The 19,851-nt window shown below is 42.3% G+C and overlaps 1 protein-coding gene across 1 annotated transcript in view; it reads right to left on the minus strand.

Annotated features, from left to right (window-relative positions):
* cpne5b (copine Vb) overlaps positions 1-19,851 on the minus strand; it is a 723,670-nt gene that overhangs the window by 323,181 nt on the left and 380,638 nt on the right. The window contains exons 9-10 of the mRNA XM_041195525.1: positions 16,871-16,974; positions 11,198-11,302 (exon numbers count right to left, since the gene is read on the minus strand). Of these exons, the coding sequence (XP_041051459.1) occupies positions 11,198-11,302; positions 16,871-16,974 (209 nt within the window). The remainder of the gene's footprint in view (positions 1-11,197; positions 11,303-16,870; positions 16,975-19,851) is intronic.

The raw sequence follows: 19,851 nt of genomic DNA on the forward strand, positions 1-19,851 counted from the left end.
CCACGGCCAAGACACTGAGCAGACTCTCAGCCATGATTTTCCAACTTCCGTGAGTTGCTTCATGGCGGAGCAATATCCATGAGGATCCACCCAGCATGCATTGGATGGCCTGTCGGGCTCCAGCATCTTCTGCTCCTCGGACGTCCATGATGTGAGCAAGGCCCTGATGATAAGTCCCGACTTATGCACATCACCCTTGTCAAGACATGCTGTGCACCAGCCTGTTTTCCCGCCAATGTGGATGGTAAATTTGAAGTGTAGCGTGACTCCGGCGAGCTGGGCTTTTCATGTTATGGAGATGTGTTACAATGAAGTTCCTGGCGTCTGATGGCAGGAAACATGGCCTATCATTGACGGTCAGAGCAAACTGGTTTCACAACGTCATGAAACCAATTTTTGGCCTTATTGTCACATTGTCTGCTCACGCCGCTGAACATGCCCATCGCCAATGGGCAGGGAAAACTCCACCCTCTGTAACTGCCTCCATCCTTAATACTATCTGAGACTCTTGCACTCTTCGAATTCTGGTCCCTTGCACAACCCTGATTTTCATTGCTTTGCCATTTATTACCAACGACATACGTAAGAAGAGGGATGAGGTCTTGAACGCAGATTTCATGGAGTTAGGAAGGAAACGAAACAGCAGGACCTCAAGAGCAGTAATCTCAGGGCTACTCCCAGTGCCACGTGCTAGTGAGCACAGAAATAGAAGGATTGATCGATTAAATAAGTGGCTGGAGAATTGGTGTTGGTGGGAGGGCATCAGATTTCTGAGGCAATGGGACTGGGTCTGGGGCAGGTGGGACCTATGGAAGTTGGACAGGTTACATCTTAACAGGGCTGGGACAGATATACATGTGGGGAGATTTGCTACTGCTATTGGGGTGGGTTTAAACTAGCTTGTCGGGGGGGTGGGAACCTGAGGAGTGGCCCAATTTGGAATTAAGTTAAGTTGGTAACAGGAAGTAGTAGTGAGACGAGAAGGCAGGAGAAACAAAGCAGAGCATTGAGTGTGCTTCGAATGTGGAATGATGTCAAAACGACTAGGTTAAGGGCACTCAACCTGAATGGGCACAACATTCACAAGAGGTGGATGACCTCAAGGCACAAATAGAGGCAAATAGGTATGATATAATTGCCATTATGTAAACATAGCTGCATGGTGACCAAGACTGGGAACTGAGTATTCAAGGATATTCGACATTTGGGATGGACAGACATGAAGGGAAAGGAGGTGGAGTTGCACTTACAATAAGGGATGGGATCAATGCATTAGTAAGGGAGGATCTCAGATCAGAAGAACCACGTGTGGAATCTGTTTGGTTGGAGCTAAGAAACAGCAAAGTGCAGCAGGCATTGGTCGGAGTTGTTTATAGGCCACCAAATAGTAATGGTAATGTGGGACATGGTATTAATCAAGAGATGAGAAAAGCATGTAGCATGGGCAATACAGTAATCATAGGTGACTTCAATTTATATATAGACTGGGTAAACCAATTAGGCACTAATGCTGTGGAAGACGAGTTTCTGGATTGTGTTAGGGATGGTTTTCTAGATCAGAATGCTGAGGTGCCGACTAGAGGACAGGCTATTTTAGATCTAGTATTATGCAATGAAAAAGGACTAATTAATAATCTTGTTGTAAAAGAACCTTTAGGGATGAATGACCATAATATGATAGAATTTTACATTATATTTGAAAGTAAGGTACTTCACTTTGTAGCAAGGGTGTTAAAGTTGAATAAAGGAAATTATGAAGGCATGAGGAACAAATTGGCTGAGGTCGATTGGAAAATGGGTTAAAAGGTATGACTGTACATAGGCAAAGGATAGTCATCAAAGAACTATTACATAGCTTACAGCACCTATACATTCCTTCAAGGTGCAGAAACCCAAAAAGAGTCAGTCAACTGTGGCTGACAAAGGAAGTTAGGAATTGTATAAGATTAAAAGAAAAGGCTTGTAGAGTTGCCAGAAATAGTAGTAAACTCCAGGATTGGGAGGATTTTAGAATATAGCAAAGGAAGACCAAGAAACCGGTAACAGGAGAATAGAATATGAATGCAATCTAGCAAAAAACATAAAAATGGACTGTAAAAGCTTCTATAGGTATGTAAAAAGGAAGCATTTGGCTAAGACAAATGTGATTCCGCTGCAGACAGATCCAGGAGAATTCATAATGGGGAATAGAGAAATGGCAGAGAAGCTAAATGGTTACTTTGTGTCTGTTTTCACTGAGGAAGATACAGGAAATCTCCCAGAATTAGCGATCCAAGGGACTAGGGAGAATGAGGAGTTGAAGGAAATTTGTATAAGTAAGAAGGTTGTATTGGAGAAATTAATGGGACTGAAAGTTGATAAATCTCCGGAGCCTGATATTCTGCATCCCAGCATGTTAAAAGAGGATATTATTGAGATAGTAGATGCATTGATGATCATTTTCCAAAATTCTATAGATTCTGGAATGGTTCCTGAAGATTGGAAGGTAGCAAATGTCACCCCACTATTTATGAAAGGAGGGAGACAGAAAACAGTGAACTACAGACCTGTTAGCCTAACATCAGTAGCAGGGAAAATGCTAAAATCTATTATAAAGGATGTGATAAATGGAAACTTGGATAATCATGATCTGATTGGGCATAGCCAGCATGGATTTGCACATGGGAAATCATGTTTGACGAACTTGGAATTTTTTGAGGATGTTACTAAGAAAATTGATAATGGAGAGTAAATGGGCATAGTATACTTGGATTTTCAGGAGGCTCTTGATAAAGTTCCCCACAGGAGGTTGATTAGCTAAATATAGGCACGTGGGATAGGAAGCAATATATTGGCATGGATTAAGGATTGGCTACAGCTAGAAAACAGAGAGTAGGAATAAACAGCTCATTCTCATGTTAGCAGGCTGTGACTAGTGTGGTACTGCAAAGGTCAGTACTTGGGGCCCAGCTGTCACAATGATTTGGATGTGGGGACCAAATGTAATATTTACAACTTCATGAATGATACAAAGCTAGGCAGGAATATGTGTTGTGACAAAGATGTAAAACAGCTACAGGAAGATTTGGACAAACTTGATGAGTGGGCAAGAACATGGCAGATGGAGTATAATGTGGAAAAATTTGAGGTTATCCATTTTGGTAAAAGGAACAGATGTGTAGAGTATTTCCTAAATGGCAAGAGATTAGAAAGTGTAGATGTACAAAGGGACCTGGGTATCCTTGTCCATAAGTCACTGAAGGCAAACAAGCAGGTGCAGCAAGCTATTAGGAAGGCTAATGGTATGTTAGCCTTTAACGCAAGAGGATTTGAGTACAGGAGTAGTGAAGTCTTGCTTCAATTGTATAGAAGCTTGGTTAGACCACACCTGGAGTACTGTGTGCAGTTTTGATGCCCTTACTTCAGAAAGGAAATTATTGCTATAGAGGGAGTGCAACAAACATTCACCGCAGACTTGTTCCAGGGACTATCTTATGAAGAGAGATTGGGCAAACTGGGCCTGTATTCTCTAGAGTTTCCAGCAATGAGTGACGATCTCATTGAAATCTACAAAATACTTAATGAATAGACAGGGTAAATGCAGGTAAGATGTTTCACCTGGTTGGGGAGTCTAGAACCAGGGGACACAATTTCAAAATAAGGGTGAAGCCACTTAGGATTGAGATGAGGAGAAATTTCTTTACTCAGAGGGTTGTAAGTCTTTGGAACTCTCTACCCCAAAGGACTGTGGAAGTTCAGTCATTGAGTGTGTTTAAGGTAGAGATTGCTAGATTTCTGATTAATAATAACACAAAGGATTATGGGGATAGTGTGGGCAAAAGGCACTGAAGTGTTTGATCAGCCATGATCGTATTGGATGGTGGAGGATGCTCAATGGGCTGAATGGCCTTCTCCTGTTCCTATGTTCCTAACAATTTGTAGAGGAATTATAGGCCCACTGGAGCCTGTTTTATTTCTTCCATTATTTTGAGGCAGAGTCCATTGCAGATGTGTAATCCTCTCTGTCCACTTTTCCTATCCTAATTCTGCCCAAGGTGATGCTTAATGTCAGCTAGTAAAGACAAAAATCTAGCAATTCTCATTCAACATGTTACTGCTTCTCTTCTGCTTGTTATGAAACCCAAACTTACTTTAATGTTAAATTCAGAGATCAGGAACTTTGACTCCCGACGGACATCAGACTTTCTGCACCTGCGTAGGCCGAGAGCGGGCTGCACATGCGCAGCTCTGCAATTTGTAAGTTCTTCGGGCCCAGGACAGGCCCAGCGCACTTGCAGATAAAGAGAAAAAAAGCATGGAAACCCAGGTCAGGTGACAGAGAGCAGAGCACCATGAAAGACTAGTGTTCTAGGCAGTGGACACGGAGAAGACTCTAAAGGAATTCCCAGGTAGGGGACAGAGACAGGTCTCAGTTAAGTTGAAGTGAGGAGCAGAGAAACAGGCTCCAAACAGGAAAAGGTCTCTAGGGAGCAGACTTTAAGTGCAAAAGGCAGCCAAAGGTTGCTGACTCTGTGCTGTGGGTCATTGGGGGAAGGGTACCCCTTTGGAGCAGTAGCATTCTGCTTGATGCAGCTGAAGATCTGAAGCTGTGGCTGTAATTTGGTGCTTGAGTATGTTATTGGTCCCTAACCAAATCCTACCAACAATCTTGGGGGTCTGGCCAAAGATCATAACATGCTTGATGATTATACAGAAGTAAGGACAACAAAATGGCATTAAAAATCCAGGTTATATTCCTCTAATTTCCACTTCTAATACTATCTCATTCAGATATTTTATTTACAATGCCTCTCATATTTGTCTTACGTTAATATTAGCCTTGAAATTCTCTCGGCCTCCTGTAACATAAAAATGCCCAGCCTTTTCTTTAGTTAGTCACCTGTTGACTGAAAATTTACCGCAATTTTCTACAACATTCTGCAATTAAAAAACCTGCGAGGTAAGCTATTGTTGGTGCCGCCTGAGTCTGTTAATTGAAGAGGGTTCAGGAGGAGCCCTGAAGATCCAAGAAGGCAGCTGAAAGTTGATGACCTGGTGCTGCAGAGCTGGAGCAAAGACACCTCCATGGAGCAGCAGTGTTCTGCTCGGCACAGCTGAAGAGTTGAAGTTGTGCTCTTGAGTTGATGCTTGAGTATAGACTTGGGAATCCGGGGAATGGAATCTTCAGAGATGAGATTGAAATTGCAAAGTGGGCCGTTGTTGATGCCATCCTAGTTGGAGTGACTTTTGGAGAGAATTCCAAGGCAAGTTCTTTGAAGGTGAAGATTGAAATTCTTCATGCGAGAGATGGAGTTTCGGTAAGATTGGTTGACTCACTGTGTTACTGATGTCTATGTGGGTTGTTGAGAAATCCATGGATTCTACCTTGGTCGCATCTGTCATTTATTGTGTAGTGTAGTGTGTTCAACCACAGTTTGCCCGTTTATTCACAGGTACCTCACGTTAATCCTGAATGTTAGAGTATAAGATAGATACTGCAAATTGTTTTATCTTTCTGACCTAGTATAGTAAAGTTTATTTTTGCTTGTTTAAAACCAGTAGAATATTGTGGCTTTCTTCACTGAGCAAGTGTCTTAAATCACAAATTTTGTCTACTTTGAACAAAATAGTATTGGTTCCTAACCAGATCTTACCAAAAATCTTGGGGATCTCGCCAAGGATCATAACATGCTTGATGAATATATAGGACAACAAAATGGCATTAAAAATCCAGGTTATATTCCTCTAATTTCCACTTCTAATACTATCTCTTACGTATTTTATTTACAATGCCTCTCATATTTGTCTTACATTAATATTAGCCTCGAAACTCTCTCAGCCTCCTGTAACAAAAATGTCCAGCCTTTTCTTTACTCTGTCATCTGTTGACTGAAAATTTACCGCAATTTTCTGCAACATTCTGTAATAAAAATACCATTCTAAATTATTTGCTCATTATTTTACAGTCCTGCTTTCCTGTTCCACTCCCTATATCCACTATGAGCAACTTAATAATGACAATTTTGGCAGTTCCACTTGTGAGGTCTGCATAACATTGACCCAATGACTCACACCAACTCTTAGCTGCTAAGTTCAAGGTAGTTGAAATGACTGTTTCGGCGGTGTGTGTGTGTGTGTGTGTGTGTGTATGTGTGTGTGTGTGTGTGTGGGGGGGGTGGGGGGGGTGGTGGGTGGTGGTGGTGAATGGGGTCATGGTGGGGAAACAGTATTTGCTTCCAAGGAAACAGGACAAAATGGGAATAGCTTTACTACAAAGTTCACTCCACATTGAACACAGATTTCTTATATTGCCCCAGCTGAACCCTTATTGACTCTTCTTCAATATTCTGAATTCTCAGGTTTTATGCAACAAATAATGTCTGCTAACGATGATGTTATTTAAAATTCTGATAATCTTTTATGAAGAGTGTACATTTGTGCAAAATCCGAATACAATTATGCTTAATGGGACACTTTCCTTGCATTGAAAGCTTATTTTAAATACATCTTAATATGCTACCATTTTGCTCGTATGTCACTTGATTTATATACACGTACACATAAGCAAAGTTGGCAGTTCTGATAATATTTGTTTAAACATGACAATATTTTTAGCGGGGCATTGAAAATGTGGTCTAATTCTAAACTGTGTTAGCTTAGAAATGATCTCATTCCTTCTATTAAAATAATGAACACAGTCTAAGTGAGCAATTTCAAGCAGCAGAATGCAGGTTCGTCATCAGGGTTCTTTCCCCAACAGCATTAAACAGTAAAATACTAAAAATGGAAAGAATTGAAAAGTGAAAACTGTTTCATATTGCTCCCGGAATTTTAATCTGCTGCTGTAGAAAGATGAGATCAGTGCGCTATAGTAAAGGATGCAAAATATAATTTAGTTAATTGTTTAGCATTAAAATAATAAAATTGAAAAAGGCATGTTTTCAATTAACTGGGATTTGCATCAAAAGTAATTCTCTGTAGTTTTTATCCATACTACTTGTGAAATCACCAGATTCAATTTCAGTAGCCTGTAGTTTGTCACCGTCATAGAACCACAGACTGGCTATGGCACAGGAGCATGCATTTCAAGTCCATCTTGCCCAAGCCGGTTCTCTGCAAGAGCAACTCAGCTGGTTCCACCCTCCCACCTTTTCCCAGCTACCTCTTTCACTGTAACCAGGGCAGCATCTTCTTCCTTGATAAAGACAGAATCAAGTTACTAATTATCTCAGCCATAGCCTTTCTCTCCTTGCATAGATCCCCTTTTTGATTCCTAATCGATCACACTCCTCTTCTTGCTACCATTTTATTAGTTAGTTGCACACAGAAAAATTTGGAAATCCCTTTTATGTTAGCTACCAGTCTCTTATCTCTTTGTGACTCTATTTTCGTTATCATTTCCCTTCTGAACTTCCTATATTCAGTCTTGTTCCAATTTGTGGCATCTGTCTTTCTGTTTTATCTTACTGTCTGACTTTGTAATTATCCAGGGAGCTCCAGCTTTAGTTACTCTAGCATTTCCCCTTGTGGAAAAGTATCTCGGCTGTACCAGAACCACTTCCTCTTTAAAGAAAGCCCATTGTTTCATTGCAGTTTTGGCTGCCAATCTTTGATTCCAATTTAACTTGGACAAGTCTGTTCGCACACCAAAGAAATTGTCATTCCTCCAATTATGGGCTGCATCTTCCGGTCGGCGATTGGGTGTGGGGGGCCCTCGCCGACATGTAAAATGACGTGGGGTGACTTTGGGTTGGCGTCCCAATGTCACACAGCATCATTTAGATTTTCAGTTTGGTGAACTCGGCTGCGCGCCCTCCAAATTGTCAACGGCCACTTAAGACCTTTGAAAAAGTAATTAAGCTAATTAATGGACCTGCCCGTCCAAACTTAAGGTTGGCGAGCAGGCAAAGAACCCAGGCAGCCTTCAGAAAAAGCATGAAACCTCATCCACGGGCAGGATGAGGTTTCATAAGGGATTTAAAATGTTTATAAAATGTTGAAATAAAAGAAATTGACACGTCCCAGCTCATGTGACAGTGTGACGTGAGGGGACATGTCAGGAATTTTGACAGCTTCCACCGATCTCCCTGAGGCGGCACTTTGTCATTCCCGGCTCAGGGAATCCCTCCTCCCCACTCCCTCCCCCGCTCCGCACAGAGTGAAAGAGTGCACAGATCTCCCAGAGGCAAAGTGCTGCCTCAGGGAGATCAGCTCAGATTTGAAACTTCAAATAAACATGAGAAAAAAATTTTGCTGCCCTGTCCCCTCATGTGACACTGTCACATGAGTTGGGACATGTCCATAACCTTTAGTTTGAAATATTCCAAAAATTTTTAATCACTCATGAAACCTCATCTCGCCCATGGATGAAGTTTCATGCTTTTTCAGAAGCCTGGCCGACCTAATGGTTGGATGGGTAGGTCCATTAATGATTTTCAATTAGTTTTTTTAATGGCCTTAATAGGCCGTTGACAGGTCAGTGGGCGCGTGGCCGACTCGGCTGTGCGCCCGCTGACCTGAAAATCTAAATGACGCGGGGTGAACTCGGGATGCAGGCCCGACGTCACCCCACGTCATTTTACCCATCGGCGAGCAGGCCCCGCCCCTACCCGCCGAGCAGAAGATTCTGCCCAATGTCTCATTCACTCAACTCACACACATCATCAGTCACACGAAGATTAGATCCAGATAAAATAATACAAATACAAATAAGAAAAAATAATACACTTGCAATGTATAATTGCCTCAGTCTCTTTTTCATGGCAGGCCTATACTTTCTTGGATGGGTTGATGTTTTCTGTGAAGTGAAGCTCTTGTAAGCGGAGGTTTTTCAGTAGGCTGTGAGGCTTCCTGTACTTGACTTTGCAGGAGGTTGGTTCTCACCTGAAGTTGGAACAGATCGGGGAGAGTTCTTCTCCCACTTTCAAGATGTTGCTATTTATTACCTTGGCTGCGTTGTTGACATGTAGCAGGTTCGATGTCTTCTCTGATGGACATTGATGGAACTCTGGACTCTGCAAGCACCTTTTGCTATTTTAGAAGCAGACATTATGTGACCAAAGTGAACCAGAAAGATGAGTCCACTGGAATATATAGTTCTGTTGTTGACGGCCCATCCTTTAACAACAGATGATTGTGAGTGTCCATTCTCAATTAGTTATTTGTTTGAAACTCAGGATTGTCTGACTTAGAATTCCAGAGGTCACCTCATTTGCAGTGGCCATTTTAACAGACTGTTTGTATCCAAAATTTTAAAAGCATTGTCTGAAAATTCATCAAATACTGCAGCATGACAGCTGGAAACATACTGACCAAGGAAACCCTACTGAGCATGCTTCAGAAACTCTTCGAACTCTCCACTCTTTACACTAGCACTATCCCAGTCTACATCAGGATAATTAAACCTCCAATTACCATTAATGTATAGCTTTTGCACTTCTCTGATTTCCCTACAAATTTGTTCCTCTGCATTTTTCTGACTAGTTGGTGGCCTATAGAATATACCCAGTAGTATAATTGTATGTCTATTGCTTGTTACCTCTAAGCAAGCACATTCTGTCCTTGACCCCGCCCCCTCTCCCCATCCCCAGGACATCCTCTTTCTCTAGCACTGTAATATTCTGCTTAATCATTTTTTAAATTCTTTGATGGGATGTTGGCATTGTCGGCAAGGTCAGCATTTGTTGCTCATCCATAATTGCCCTTGAACTGAGTGGCTTATTAGGCCATTTCAGAGGGCAGTTAAGAATCAACCACTGCTGTGGGTCTGGAGTCACATTTAGGCCAGACCATATAAGGGCGGCAAATTTCCTTCGCTCAAGGACATTAGTGAACCAGATGGGTTCTTAATAACGATCGATGATAGCTTCATGGCACCATTACTGAGACCAGCTTTTCAATTCCAGGGGCAGGATTTTTCAGTCAGCGTGCGGAAGCAGGCCTGACACGCCGACGTGTAAAATGACATGTGGTGACATTCTGCATGCGTCCTGACATTATCGTACTGTCTCGCGATGTTTCATTCGGCAGGCACGCGCCAGAATCGGCTGCATGCCTGCCAATATTTAACCAGCCTATTAAGGCCTTTAAGAAAGTAATTAATTAAGGAAATAACCTTAAGGTTGGCAGGCAGGTGAAAAAGCCAAGCGGCCTTCACGTTTTTTAGGAGACCTCATCCACAAGCAGGATGAAGTTTCCTAAAGCTTTTATTAATTAAATAAATAATTTTTCTGAAATATTAAAACATGTCACATGAGGGGATATGTTAAATTACATTTTTAATCCATTTATTTATTAATTTCAAAAGCCCTTCGATGTCCCTGAGTGCTGGCCCCGACTCTCCCTCCTCCCCCCGCCCACACAGGCGGCACTGAGCACTATGACTCGCGCAGTGTGCTGGGCAGGCTTTAATTGGCTGGCCCATGTAAAATGGCAGCGGGGTGCCTATTGTGGATGGCGGTCGGCTCCACGACCGCCCCCAACCGCTCCCGCTGAGCCCACCCGCTGACTGAAAAATCCAGGCCCAGATTTAATTAATTGAATTTAAATTCCATCAGCTGCCATGGTGGGATCTGAGCCAATATTCCCCTGGGCATTAGCCTGGGTCTCTGGATTATTAGTCCAATGACATTACTAGTACAACACCACCTCCGCAGTATTGTCACCCCGCATCCTTTTTTCCCTTCCCCACCTTTGATGAACACCTTGTATCCAGGAATACTAAGTTCCCAGTTCTACCTGTTTTTGGAGTCAGGTCTCCATCATTGCCAAAGCATTAAATTCCCACTTGGGTACTTGTGCTTGCAACTCACCAGCCTTATTTACCTGAGTCTGCCTTGAGCCCCTCCACAGCATAATGAAATGGAAAATTGTCAAAGGAAAAACGGCAGATTCTCCATTTCCATTTACTATATCAAATAACTACACGTTTCAGAGTAGCAACACTCAGTGTTGATGTGACAATAATAAATATAAGGTGAGGGTGGCAGGGGCTTGTTGTATGTAGTTGACTACATGACAATGTCTGGACCAGAACTATTTATTTAAACTATAATTAAATTGAAGACAGCATCATCTTAACTAATTTCTTCATTTTCAATTATGACCAATTGTACTCTAAACATACCTTACTTTGGATTGAACATGCCCAGTTAATCATTTTCTCTTATTCACTGATTCTATGTATCACATTCCAAAAGCCACAATTCCATGAACTTACCTATCATAGTCACCATTGCAGAGAGCGCGCACTGGAATACAGAACTGCAGCCACACAGGATTCAGGGTATTTTTCACCACTTCTGTTTTATGGCAAATTGTGAAGCTGAAAATAGAAATAAATAAGTTATGAAATGTATAACGTATATATTATTCAGGATATTAAAGAGCAGCAACAGCAATTATGAAAACTCCTTGTGGAAGGTTTTGCAAGGTTGCCAAAACTGTGATTACAGTTTCTTGCTCCAGTTTAAGGAACAGTAAAATCATGGGGTATATGTTAGAAATAATAGAATATTTTCCGAGCTTATAAGATCTAGTTCGGATGTAATCACCTATTTTGATTCTGATGAAAGGTGAGGCCTCAGCTTGCACTAAGGTTGTACCAGAATTATACAGGGTTGGTTTGGCTCCAAATCAATAATGTAGACTTCTTCAAAAGACAATGCTTTGAAATGGCCAAGGTTTTGATTTAGGGACAGTTGAGGATGAAAGCAATTGTCTCCTTTGGACATTATTATGCAACTGACTTTTCCTAACTTAGGCAGCTAAGGGAGGGAGTGGTGGGCAGAACTGAATGATGAATGATTAGCTTCTTTAGATTGAACAGTTTGAAGAAATTTTTTTTGATAGAATATATTTTCCTTAAGCTCTCTTGCTCCTCCATTGGGAAAAAAAATCACATCATCATTCAAAAGAAGTGTCCACATCAAGAATTCTAGTTCACTGATCGATGAATGGCATTGCTACATTTAAAATATTTTTTTAATGAACAGAAGCTCTGACTTTTAAGCCATAATTCAGTTATTCTAGCAATTAATGGCCTCAGACTTCAGAGTCACAGTGAACTTTTCTCTAGTGCAGTATTGAGGGGGACTGCATTGTCAGAGATAGTCATATGTTTAAGGTAGAGGTTCCATTTGCCAGTTTGCATGGTTCAGGTGGGCGTTAAAGAACACACAGCATTCAGCAAAAAAGAGAGTTCTTCCAGGGTTATGCCCAACAGTCTCAGTCCAGATAAGTTTTTAGCTGAAAGGAAGATTGGCCAATTACTGTATATGCACAATTCAATGATTGTTGTACATTCCAGTCTGTGTGGGTCTTACTTACATAATGCGACTTTAAGAAAGAAACATTTTCTGAACATATGGCAGAAGGTTTTTCAGAGGGAATCTATGTTCATATTGAAGTACTGATAGCAGTCTTTAAAAGATTGATAATCTCATGTTAAATTTAAATAGACCGCGTTGTTATGATCTGGAATGCATTGCCTGAAAGGGTAATGGAAGTGGATTCAATGGTAACTTATAAAGGGAATTGAATATATATTTGAAAAGGAAACGTTTTCAGGGCTCCGGGGAAAGAGCAGGTGAATGGTACAAATTGAATAGCTCTTTAACGGGCAGCATGGGGAGATTGACTGCCTGTATGACTCTAGCAAAATGTCTTCTAGACAGTGAAGTTCACAGATTATGAACATAGGAAAAAAAAATTATACCAAAATAGACATTCTCCATGCCACACTCTTGTATATGAGCTACAAATGGTTCCAAGAAACCACAAGTACTTGGACGACAGAAGACATCTGTGACTTCTGTTCCCACTGGAGTTTCCTATTCTAATCTACAGGCAGAAGTATGCCTAATGTTATTTCCAATCACTCAGATCCGACAATGGTTATTTTGGTAGATATCGGCCCAGATTTTTGTCCTCAGGTTGGGAGTGCATAGCTGGGTGATTTGCATAGCTTGGCGAGTACAACCTTAAAAATTAGTGAGATTTTCGGTCAGGGATTGTGTGTGGGGGGTGGAGGGGGGAGGTGGGGAGGGGAATGGGCTGTGGGGATGGTGGGCGAAACAAATCCGCAGGCTGCCAGGCACAGAGGCGGCTGGGCTCAAGGCCTGCCTCTGTGCCCCTGCACTCTGTTTAAATAAATTTTCAAAACAACAAAAAGCATCCCTCCAGGCCTCACCCCTCACACACAACCTTTGCCCAATCCATGCCAACCTATGCTAGTCCATACCCTCTATCCACCCAATGGCCACACACCCCTATGCCAACTTAGTGCTCCTCTACCAACCCCCATGGCCCTTCACACCTCTATGCCAGCTTAATGCCAGTCTACCCACCCCCACTGCCACCATACCAAGTTAGTGCCAATTCATGCTAATCCATGCCCCCAACCACTTTTGGGTGGTTGCACTTACCTACTCCATGCCAACTCAGCTAGTATCCATGGGCAGTTCCTTGGCAGCTTTGACACTTCCTAGATAACTTTGTCAGATTTGACAGGTGAACAGCTCCTTAATGTTTCCTTGACAGCTGGACAGTTCATGGACAGCTGGGCATCTCTTGACCAGCTGGACAGTTCCTGAACAGCTGGACATCTCCTGAACACCGGAACATATCCTGGGCAGCCTGACAGTTTCAATGACATTGTGCGTATGAAGTGTGTAATCATGTTCACTTTCAACAATCCCAAAGGGTGCCTTACCTTTCCCAAAGGTATCCCAGAACCAAAGGGGTACCATACCTCTCCAAAGCAGCACCCTGGCTATTCATAAGAATCTAACAAGTTCAAACCTCCTCTTACCTGGTCCAATCTGTGCACTCCAGATTCCACACTCCTGTTCTTCCAAAACCCCACTTCAGTGGAGGCAGCTGGTGATTTAAATGGTCAGCTGCCTCCACGAATCTCACATGACCTGGCCCCAGTCTCACCCCCGCGAAGATAGGAAATGCCTGGTTCGGGGGCAGGATTTAGAAATTCTAGCCAGTTCCAGGATTTTTGCCATGACGGACAGGGTCTCCTCCGTGGTGAAAATCCCACCTTTGTCTTAATTTTCAGATTAATACAGGAAAAATTTTTACTTTAGTGGACAAGCAGCCAAATTATTGTTTTCATTATTGCAGAGAAATGAACTTGAGGAAAGTCTTTCCAAGGGTAGAAGAGAACAGGAAGAATCTCAGAAAGCTGTGTTAGCCTTGAGTCAGATGGTTATAGGTTCAAGATCCATTCCACAATTAAAGCACATAATCTGGGTGGACAGTTCAGAGCAGTACTGAGGGGATGCTGCACTGTCAGAGGTAATGTCAGACGTAATGGCTTGTCTACCATTTCAGTTGGGCATAAAAGATCCCATGGCATTATTTGAAGAGCAGCGGAGGAGTTCTCCCAATATCCTGGCCGGTATTTGACCCTCAGCTTAACATCATTTAAAGCAGATTATCTGACTATTTACCTTATTGCTGTTAGTGGGACATAGCTGTGCACAAGCTAGCTCGCACATTTCCCTACATTACCGCTGGCTGTGATGCACTTCTGAGACAGCCTGACATTATGAAAGGTGCAAGTTATTTCTTTATTTCCTTGTTTCTACAGTGGTGCTTAAAGTACAGAATCCATCCCAATTAAGGTGAGAAAATAATATAACTGGAAGTTTCAGAGTTCCCCTTGTCAAGTCACTGTTTTCTTAACAACGACAGTCGTTTTCAAAACTTCTCCGCCATATATTTCAAGATAAATGAGGACAGTTGCTTGAGTCTAATTTGACTCAGCAGAAGACAATTCATGGGCAAAGAAATTAAGCCCAGTATCTTCTCCTGCAGTGCTCAATAATTTTCCCTTTCTTCCTTCCCTTGATGTGTTCCATGTTCTATTTCTAGATTCTTCTCCAGTGGCTGAAGTAAGTGAAATAACTGGTTGTGAGTGGAAGCCTCTTGGTATCGAGATGACCTTCTGTCTGCTTGTGCTTGCTCATGAGATTATGATACAATTGAATTCATCACTTCACTGCTCTAGTGCATGTGTGGTCCTGCTTGCTTTCTGCCCATCAGTTGTTTAGTCAGGTGGAATGCTGGTGGGCCTGCATGTGGAATCACTGTGAGAGGCAGTTGTCTTCAGCTCCAGACATGCTGCTGGTATTCACTTAGCATGTTACTGTTCTAAGTGGGAACAGACTGCTGACAAAAGTAGGGCGTTGGGGCAATGCATAATGACTCTCTATCCAATCACCCAGCATGTTGAGATGAGGCAAGGGAGGCTGCTGAAGATTACAACTCAAATCCTCTGTAACAGCACTCTAATCTTCATGAGATATTCCAACTGGGTTAGGATGTCTGTCATTAACTCTACTGCAGAATGACATGGTGTTGTCATTCATTTTACAGCCATACAGAGAAGCTCTCTGCACAAGTTCACACATAACGGTAATGAAAGCCTCCATATTTGCCATGAAACCTTTGTATATTCACAATTACTCCATAAAATATTTGGGCTCAGATGGCATCCTTCTTTGAAACACTGACAATGGGGTTCAAATTCAAGGGTGCTGTAGCTGGGAAATATTGAATCTCACTGTCAGCAGGTTTCTGCTACTCATCTGTCACTGTTACCTGTGCCTGCTCACTTGTACTCTGTATCATACAGTACACTCACTGGACACTGACTATGTACAGCCCCCTGAATTTCTTTTTTTAAAATTTATTCATGGCATGTGGGCATCATTGGCTAGACCAGCATTTATTGCCCATCCCTAAATGTCCTTAAGAAGGTGGTGGTGAGCTGCCTTCTTGAACCGCTGAAGTCCATGTGGTGCAGGTACATCCACAGTGCTGTTAGGGAGGGAATTCCAGGATTTTGACCCAGTGACAGTGAAGGAATGGTGATGTATTTCCACGTCAGGATGGTGAGTGGCTTGGAGGGAACTTCCAAGTGATAGTGTTCCCATGTGTCTGCTGCCCTTGTCCTTCTATATAGTAGCAATTGTGGATTTGGAAGGTGCTGTCAAGGGAGCCTTGGTGAGTTCCTGCAGTGCATCTTGTAGATGGTATACACTGCTGCCATTATGTGTCAGTGGTGGAGGGAGCGAATGTTGAAGGCATGGAGATGGGTGCCTATCTAGCGGACTGCTTTGTCCTAGATGGTATCAAGCTTTATGAGTGTTGTGGGAGCTACATTCATCTAGCAAGTAGAGGGTATTCCATCACACTCCTGACTTGTTCCTTGCAGATATTGATCAGGCTTTGGGGAGTAAAGAGGTAAGTTACTCACCACAGGATTCCCAGCCTCTGACCTGCTCTTGTAGCCAGAGTATTTATATGGCTAGTCCAGTTCAGTTTCTGCCCTGGAGCTAAGATAATTGAACTTCAACAGCCACAACCATCTTCCTTTGTGCCATGTATGACTCCAACCAGCGGAGAGTTTTACCTGATTCCCATTGACTCCAGTTTTGCTTGGGCTCCTTAATGCCACACTTGGTCAAATGCTGCCTTGATGTCAAGGGCAGTCAATCTCACCTCACCTTGGGAGGTCAGCTCTTTTGTGCATGTTTGAACCAAGGCTATAATGAGGTCAAGAGCTGATTGGTGCTTGCACCTGTAATGGCACCTCTAACAGTGTAGCAGTCCCTCGGTACTGCACTGATTTGTCCAACTTGTTTATGTACTTCAATTGTGGAATGGATCTTGGACTTTCTGACTCAGACAGAACTCAAAGCCAACGCTACCACAACTTTCTCAGAACTTTGCATTTAAAAGTACTGAAATCAATTGCCAGAAACAGGCAGAACAATAATAAAAAGTTGTTCATTCATTTTAACATTCTAGTTTCTAAAAAGCAATATTGATTTAAAGGATTGTTAAATTCCTCAACAAATCTAAAAAATATACTTACGTCCCATCTTCATTGCTTCTGTAGAAGACCATGAAAGGATCTGACTTTCCGAAGAAATCTTTCTTGTCAAGTTTATTGGCACAGAATTGCATTGTTGCAACATCCTGCAGTAGAAATAAACAATATTGGGCTTTAATAGAGCAAAATGCTTTTGGCTACCATCAGTAATTGCTTTATCACCTCATTAGTTCTACAAAGTTACAAATAAAATGCCTCCTGGATAGCATTAACCTATATTTCTGTTTGCACCTCCATTACCTCATCTCTGAGTAATCATGAACCATTCATACCAAAGTGCCATTGTGAGTTAAGTCCATGTAAGAAAAGAAAACTGCAAAACATATGAACTAATTCTTGAGAAATATGAGACAGAGTCACAATCAAATGCTTGTGAAAGTCTCAGCTCAAATAAGGTCATGTTTCAAAACCTGAGAACCAGTTTAAATCCATTAAAATCAATTGTTGAACCAATAGTCAGCTGACATGGCTCAGCAGCACAACTTGTGTTTGCTTAATTCAGAATTATTTTGCTTAATTCTGAATTCAGAATTCACTCCTTGGTGAATAAGGAGTGCACTAAGAACTGAGTTCACTCAGAACTAATTTCACTAAGAACTCCTTGTCGTTACACAGCTATTTGTCCCAAAATAACAAAGTTCTGCTTTTGCCCAAGTGAATCAGATAAACAGTTATTGACTGAAACATCGGGTATAAAGTCAGTGTTATCACAGAATCACAGAATTATACAGCGCAGGAGGCCATTCAGCCCATCATGACTGCACCAGCTCTGTGAATGCACAGTTCACCTTGTGCCATTCTTCCACCTTCTCCCTGTAACCCTGCACATTGTTTCTTTTCAAATAACAGTGTAATTCCCTTTTGAATGGCTCAACTGAATCAGCATCCACTGCATTCTCAGGCGGTGCATTCCAGACCCTAACCACCTGCCACATGAAAACGTTCTTTATTTGCTTTAGTTTCTTTTGCCAATTACTTTAAATCTGTGCCCTCTCGTTCTCCACCCTTTCATGAGCGGGAACAGTTTCTCCCTATCGACTCTGTCCAGACCCCTGATGATTTTGAATACCCCTATCTGATCACCTCTCAGCCTTTTCTTCTCCAAGGAAAACAGTCCTAACTTCTTTAATTTATCTTCATAACTGAAGTTCTTCAACCCTGAAAGCATTCTCATGAATCTTGTCTGCACTCCCTCCAATGCCTTCACATCCTTCCTAAAGTGTGGCGCCCAGAACTGGACACAATACTCCAGCTGAGGCCGGACGAGTATCTTGTACAAATTCAAAATAACCTCCTTGCTCTTATACTCTATCCCCTATTAATAAAGGCTGTACTGCATGTTTATTAATCGCGATCTCGACCAGTTCTGCCACCTTCAATGACTTATGCACATATATATCTGCTCCTGCACCCTCTTTAGAATTTTACCCAAGTTTTTCTCTATGTTATCAACAAAATTACAATTAACATTCCCATTACATTATAGGTTGTCAGTGCAAAGTATGCCATTCTGCAGCATTTAAAGTGATTCAATTAGAAAAGCAAAAGGTTCAGATTTCAGGTAACAGTAAGGAGAGCCAGGAGTTCAGTGTAAAACAGCAAGGAGAGTCAGGAGTTCACTTTAAAACAGCGAGAAGAGCTGGGAGTTCAGTTTAAAACAGTGAGGAGAGCCGGGAGTTCAGTTTAAAACAGCGAGGAGAGCCGGGAGTTCAGTGCAAAACAGCAAGGAGAGCCAGAAGTTCAGTTTAAAACAGCGAGGAGAGCCGGGAATTCGGTGTAAAACAGTGAGGAGAGCCGGGAGTTCAGTTTAAAACAGCAAGGAGAGTCAGGAGTTCAGTGTAAAACAGCAAGGAGAGTCAGGAGTTCAGTTTAAAACAGCGAGAAGAGCTGGGAGTTTAGTTTAAAACAGAGAGGAGAGCTGGGAGTTCAGTTTAAAACAGCGAGGAGAGCCGGGAGTTCAGTGCAAAACAGCAAGAACAGCCAGGAGTTCAGTGCAAAAGAGCAAGAAGAGCTGGGAGTTCAGTTTAAAACAGCGAGGAGAATCAGGAGTTCAGTGTAAAACAGCGAGGAGAGCCAGGAATTCGGTTTAAAACAGCAAGGAGAGCCGGAAGTTCAGTTTAAAACAGCGAGGAGAGCCGGGAATTTGGTGTAAAACAGCGAGGAGAGCCGGGAGTTCAGTTTAAAACAGCAAGGAGAGCCAGGAGTTCAGTGCAAAACAGCAAGGAGAATCAGGAGTTCAGTATAAATCAGCAAGGAGAGTCAGGAGTTCAGTGTAAAACAGCAAGGAGAGTGAGGAGTTCAGTTGAAAACAGCGAGGAGAGCTGGGAGTTTAGTTTAAAACAGCAAGGAGAGCCAGGAGTTCAGTTGAAAACAGCGAGAAGAATCAGGAGTTCAGTATCAAACAGCGAGGAGCGCCGGGAGTTCAGTTTAAACGGGGAGGAGACTTGAGAGTTCGAACACAGAGCGAGCCTGTGTGAGAAGGGCAGCGGTGGTGGGAGATAAAAACCAACAGCAGAGAGTAAATTCAACCTGTTTCTACCTGTTAGAGCTGAAGTGTGACGTCAAAGGAAAACAGGTAGGTAATTGGTGGGTATCTCTTCTATGCCTCTTTTTATTGGCCAAGTGTTTTAAATCAAGAGACCTTATTACAACTGAAAAGTACAGTTAAGAAATTCACTTTTAAGATATTTAACATCCAAATTAATTAATTAAATAGATTAGAGATGGCTGGGCAGGCGATTTGTTGCTGCTGTAACATGTGGGCACTGGTGGACGTCTGTGCGATGCCTGGTGACCACATCTGCAGCAAGTGTTGGCTGCTCGAGGAACTTCAGCTCAGAGTTGATGAGCTGGAGTCCAAGCTGCGATGCATCAGGGAGGGGGAGAGTTACCTGGGCACTGTGTTTCAGGAGATAGTCACACCCCTTATACTGATTACTTCAAATTTGGACCATGGTCAGGGA

This window comes from Carcharodon carcharias, chromosome 9, assembly GCF_017639515.1.
Source record: "Carcharodon carcharias isolate sCarCar2 chromosome 9, sCarCar2.pri, whole genome shotgun sequence".
Classification (NCBI taxonomy): domain Eukaryota; kingdom Metazoa; phylum Chordata; class Chondrichthyes; order Lamniformes; family Lamnidae; genus Carcharodon; species Carcharodon carcharias.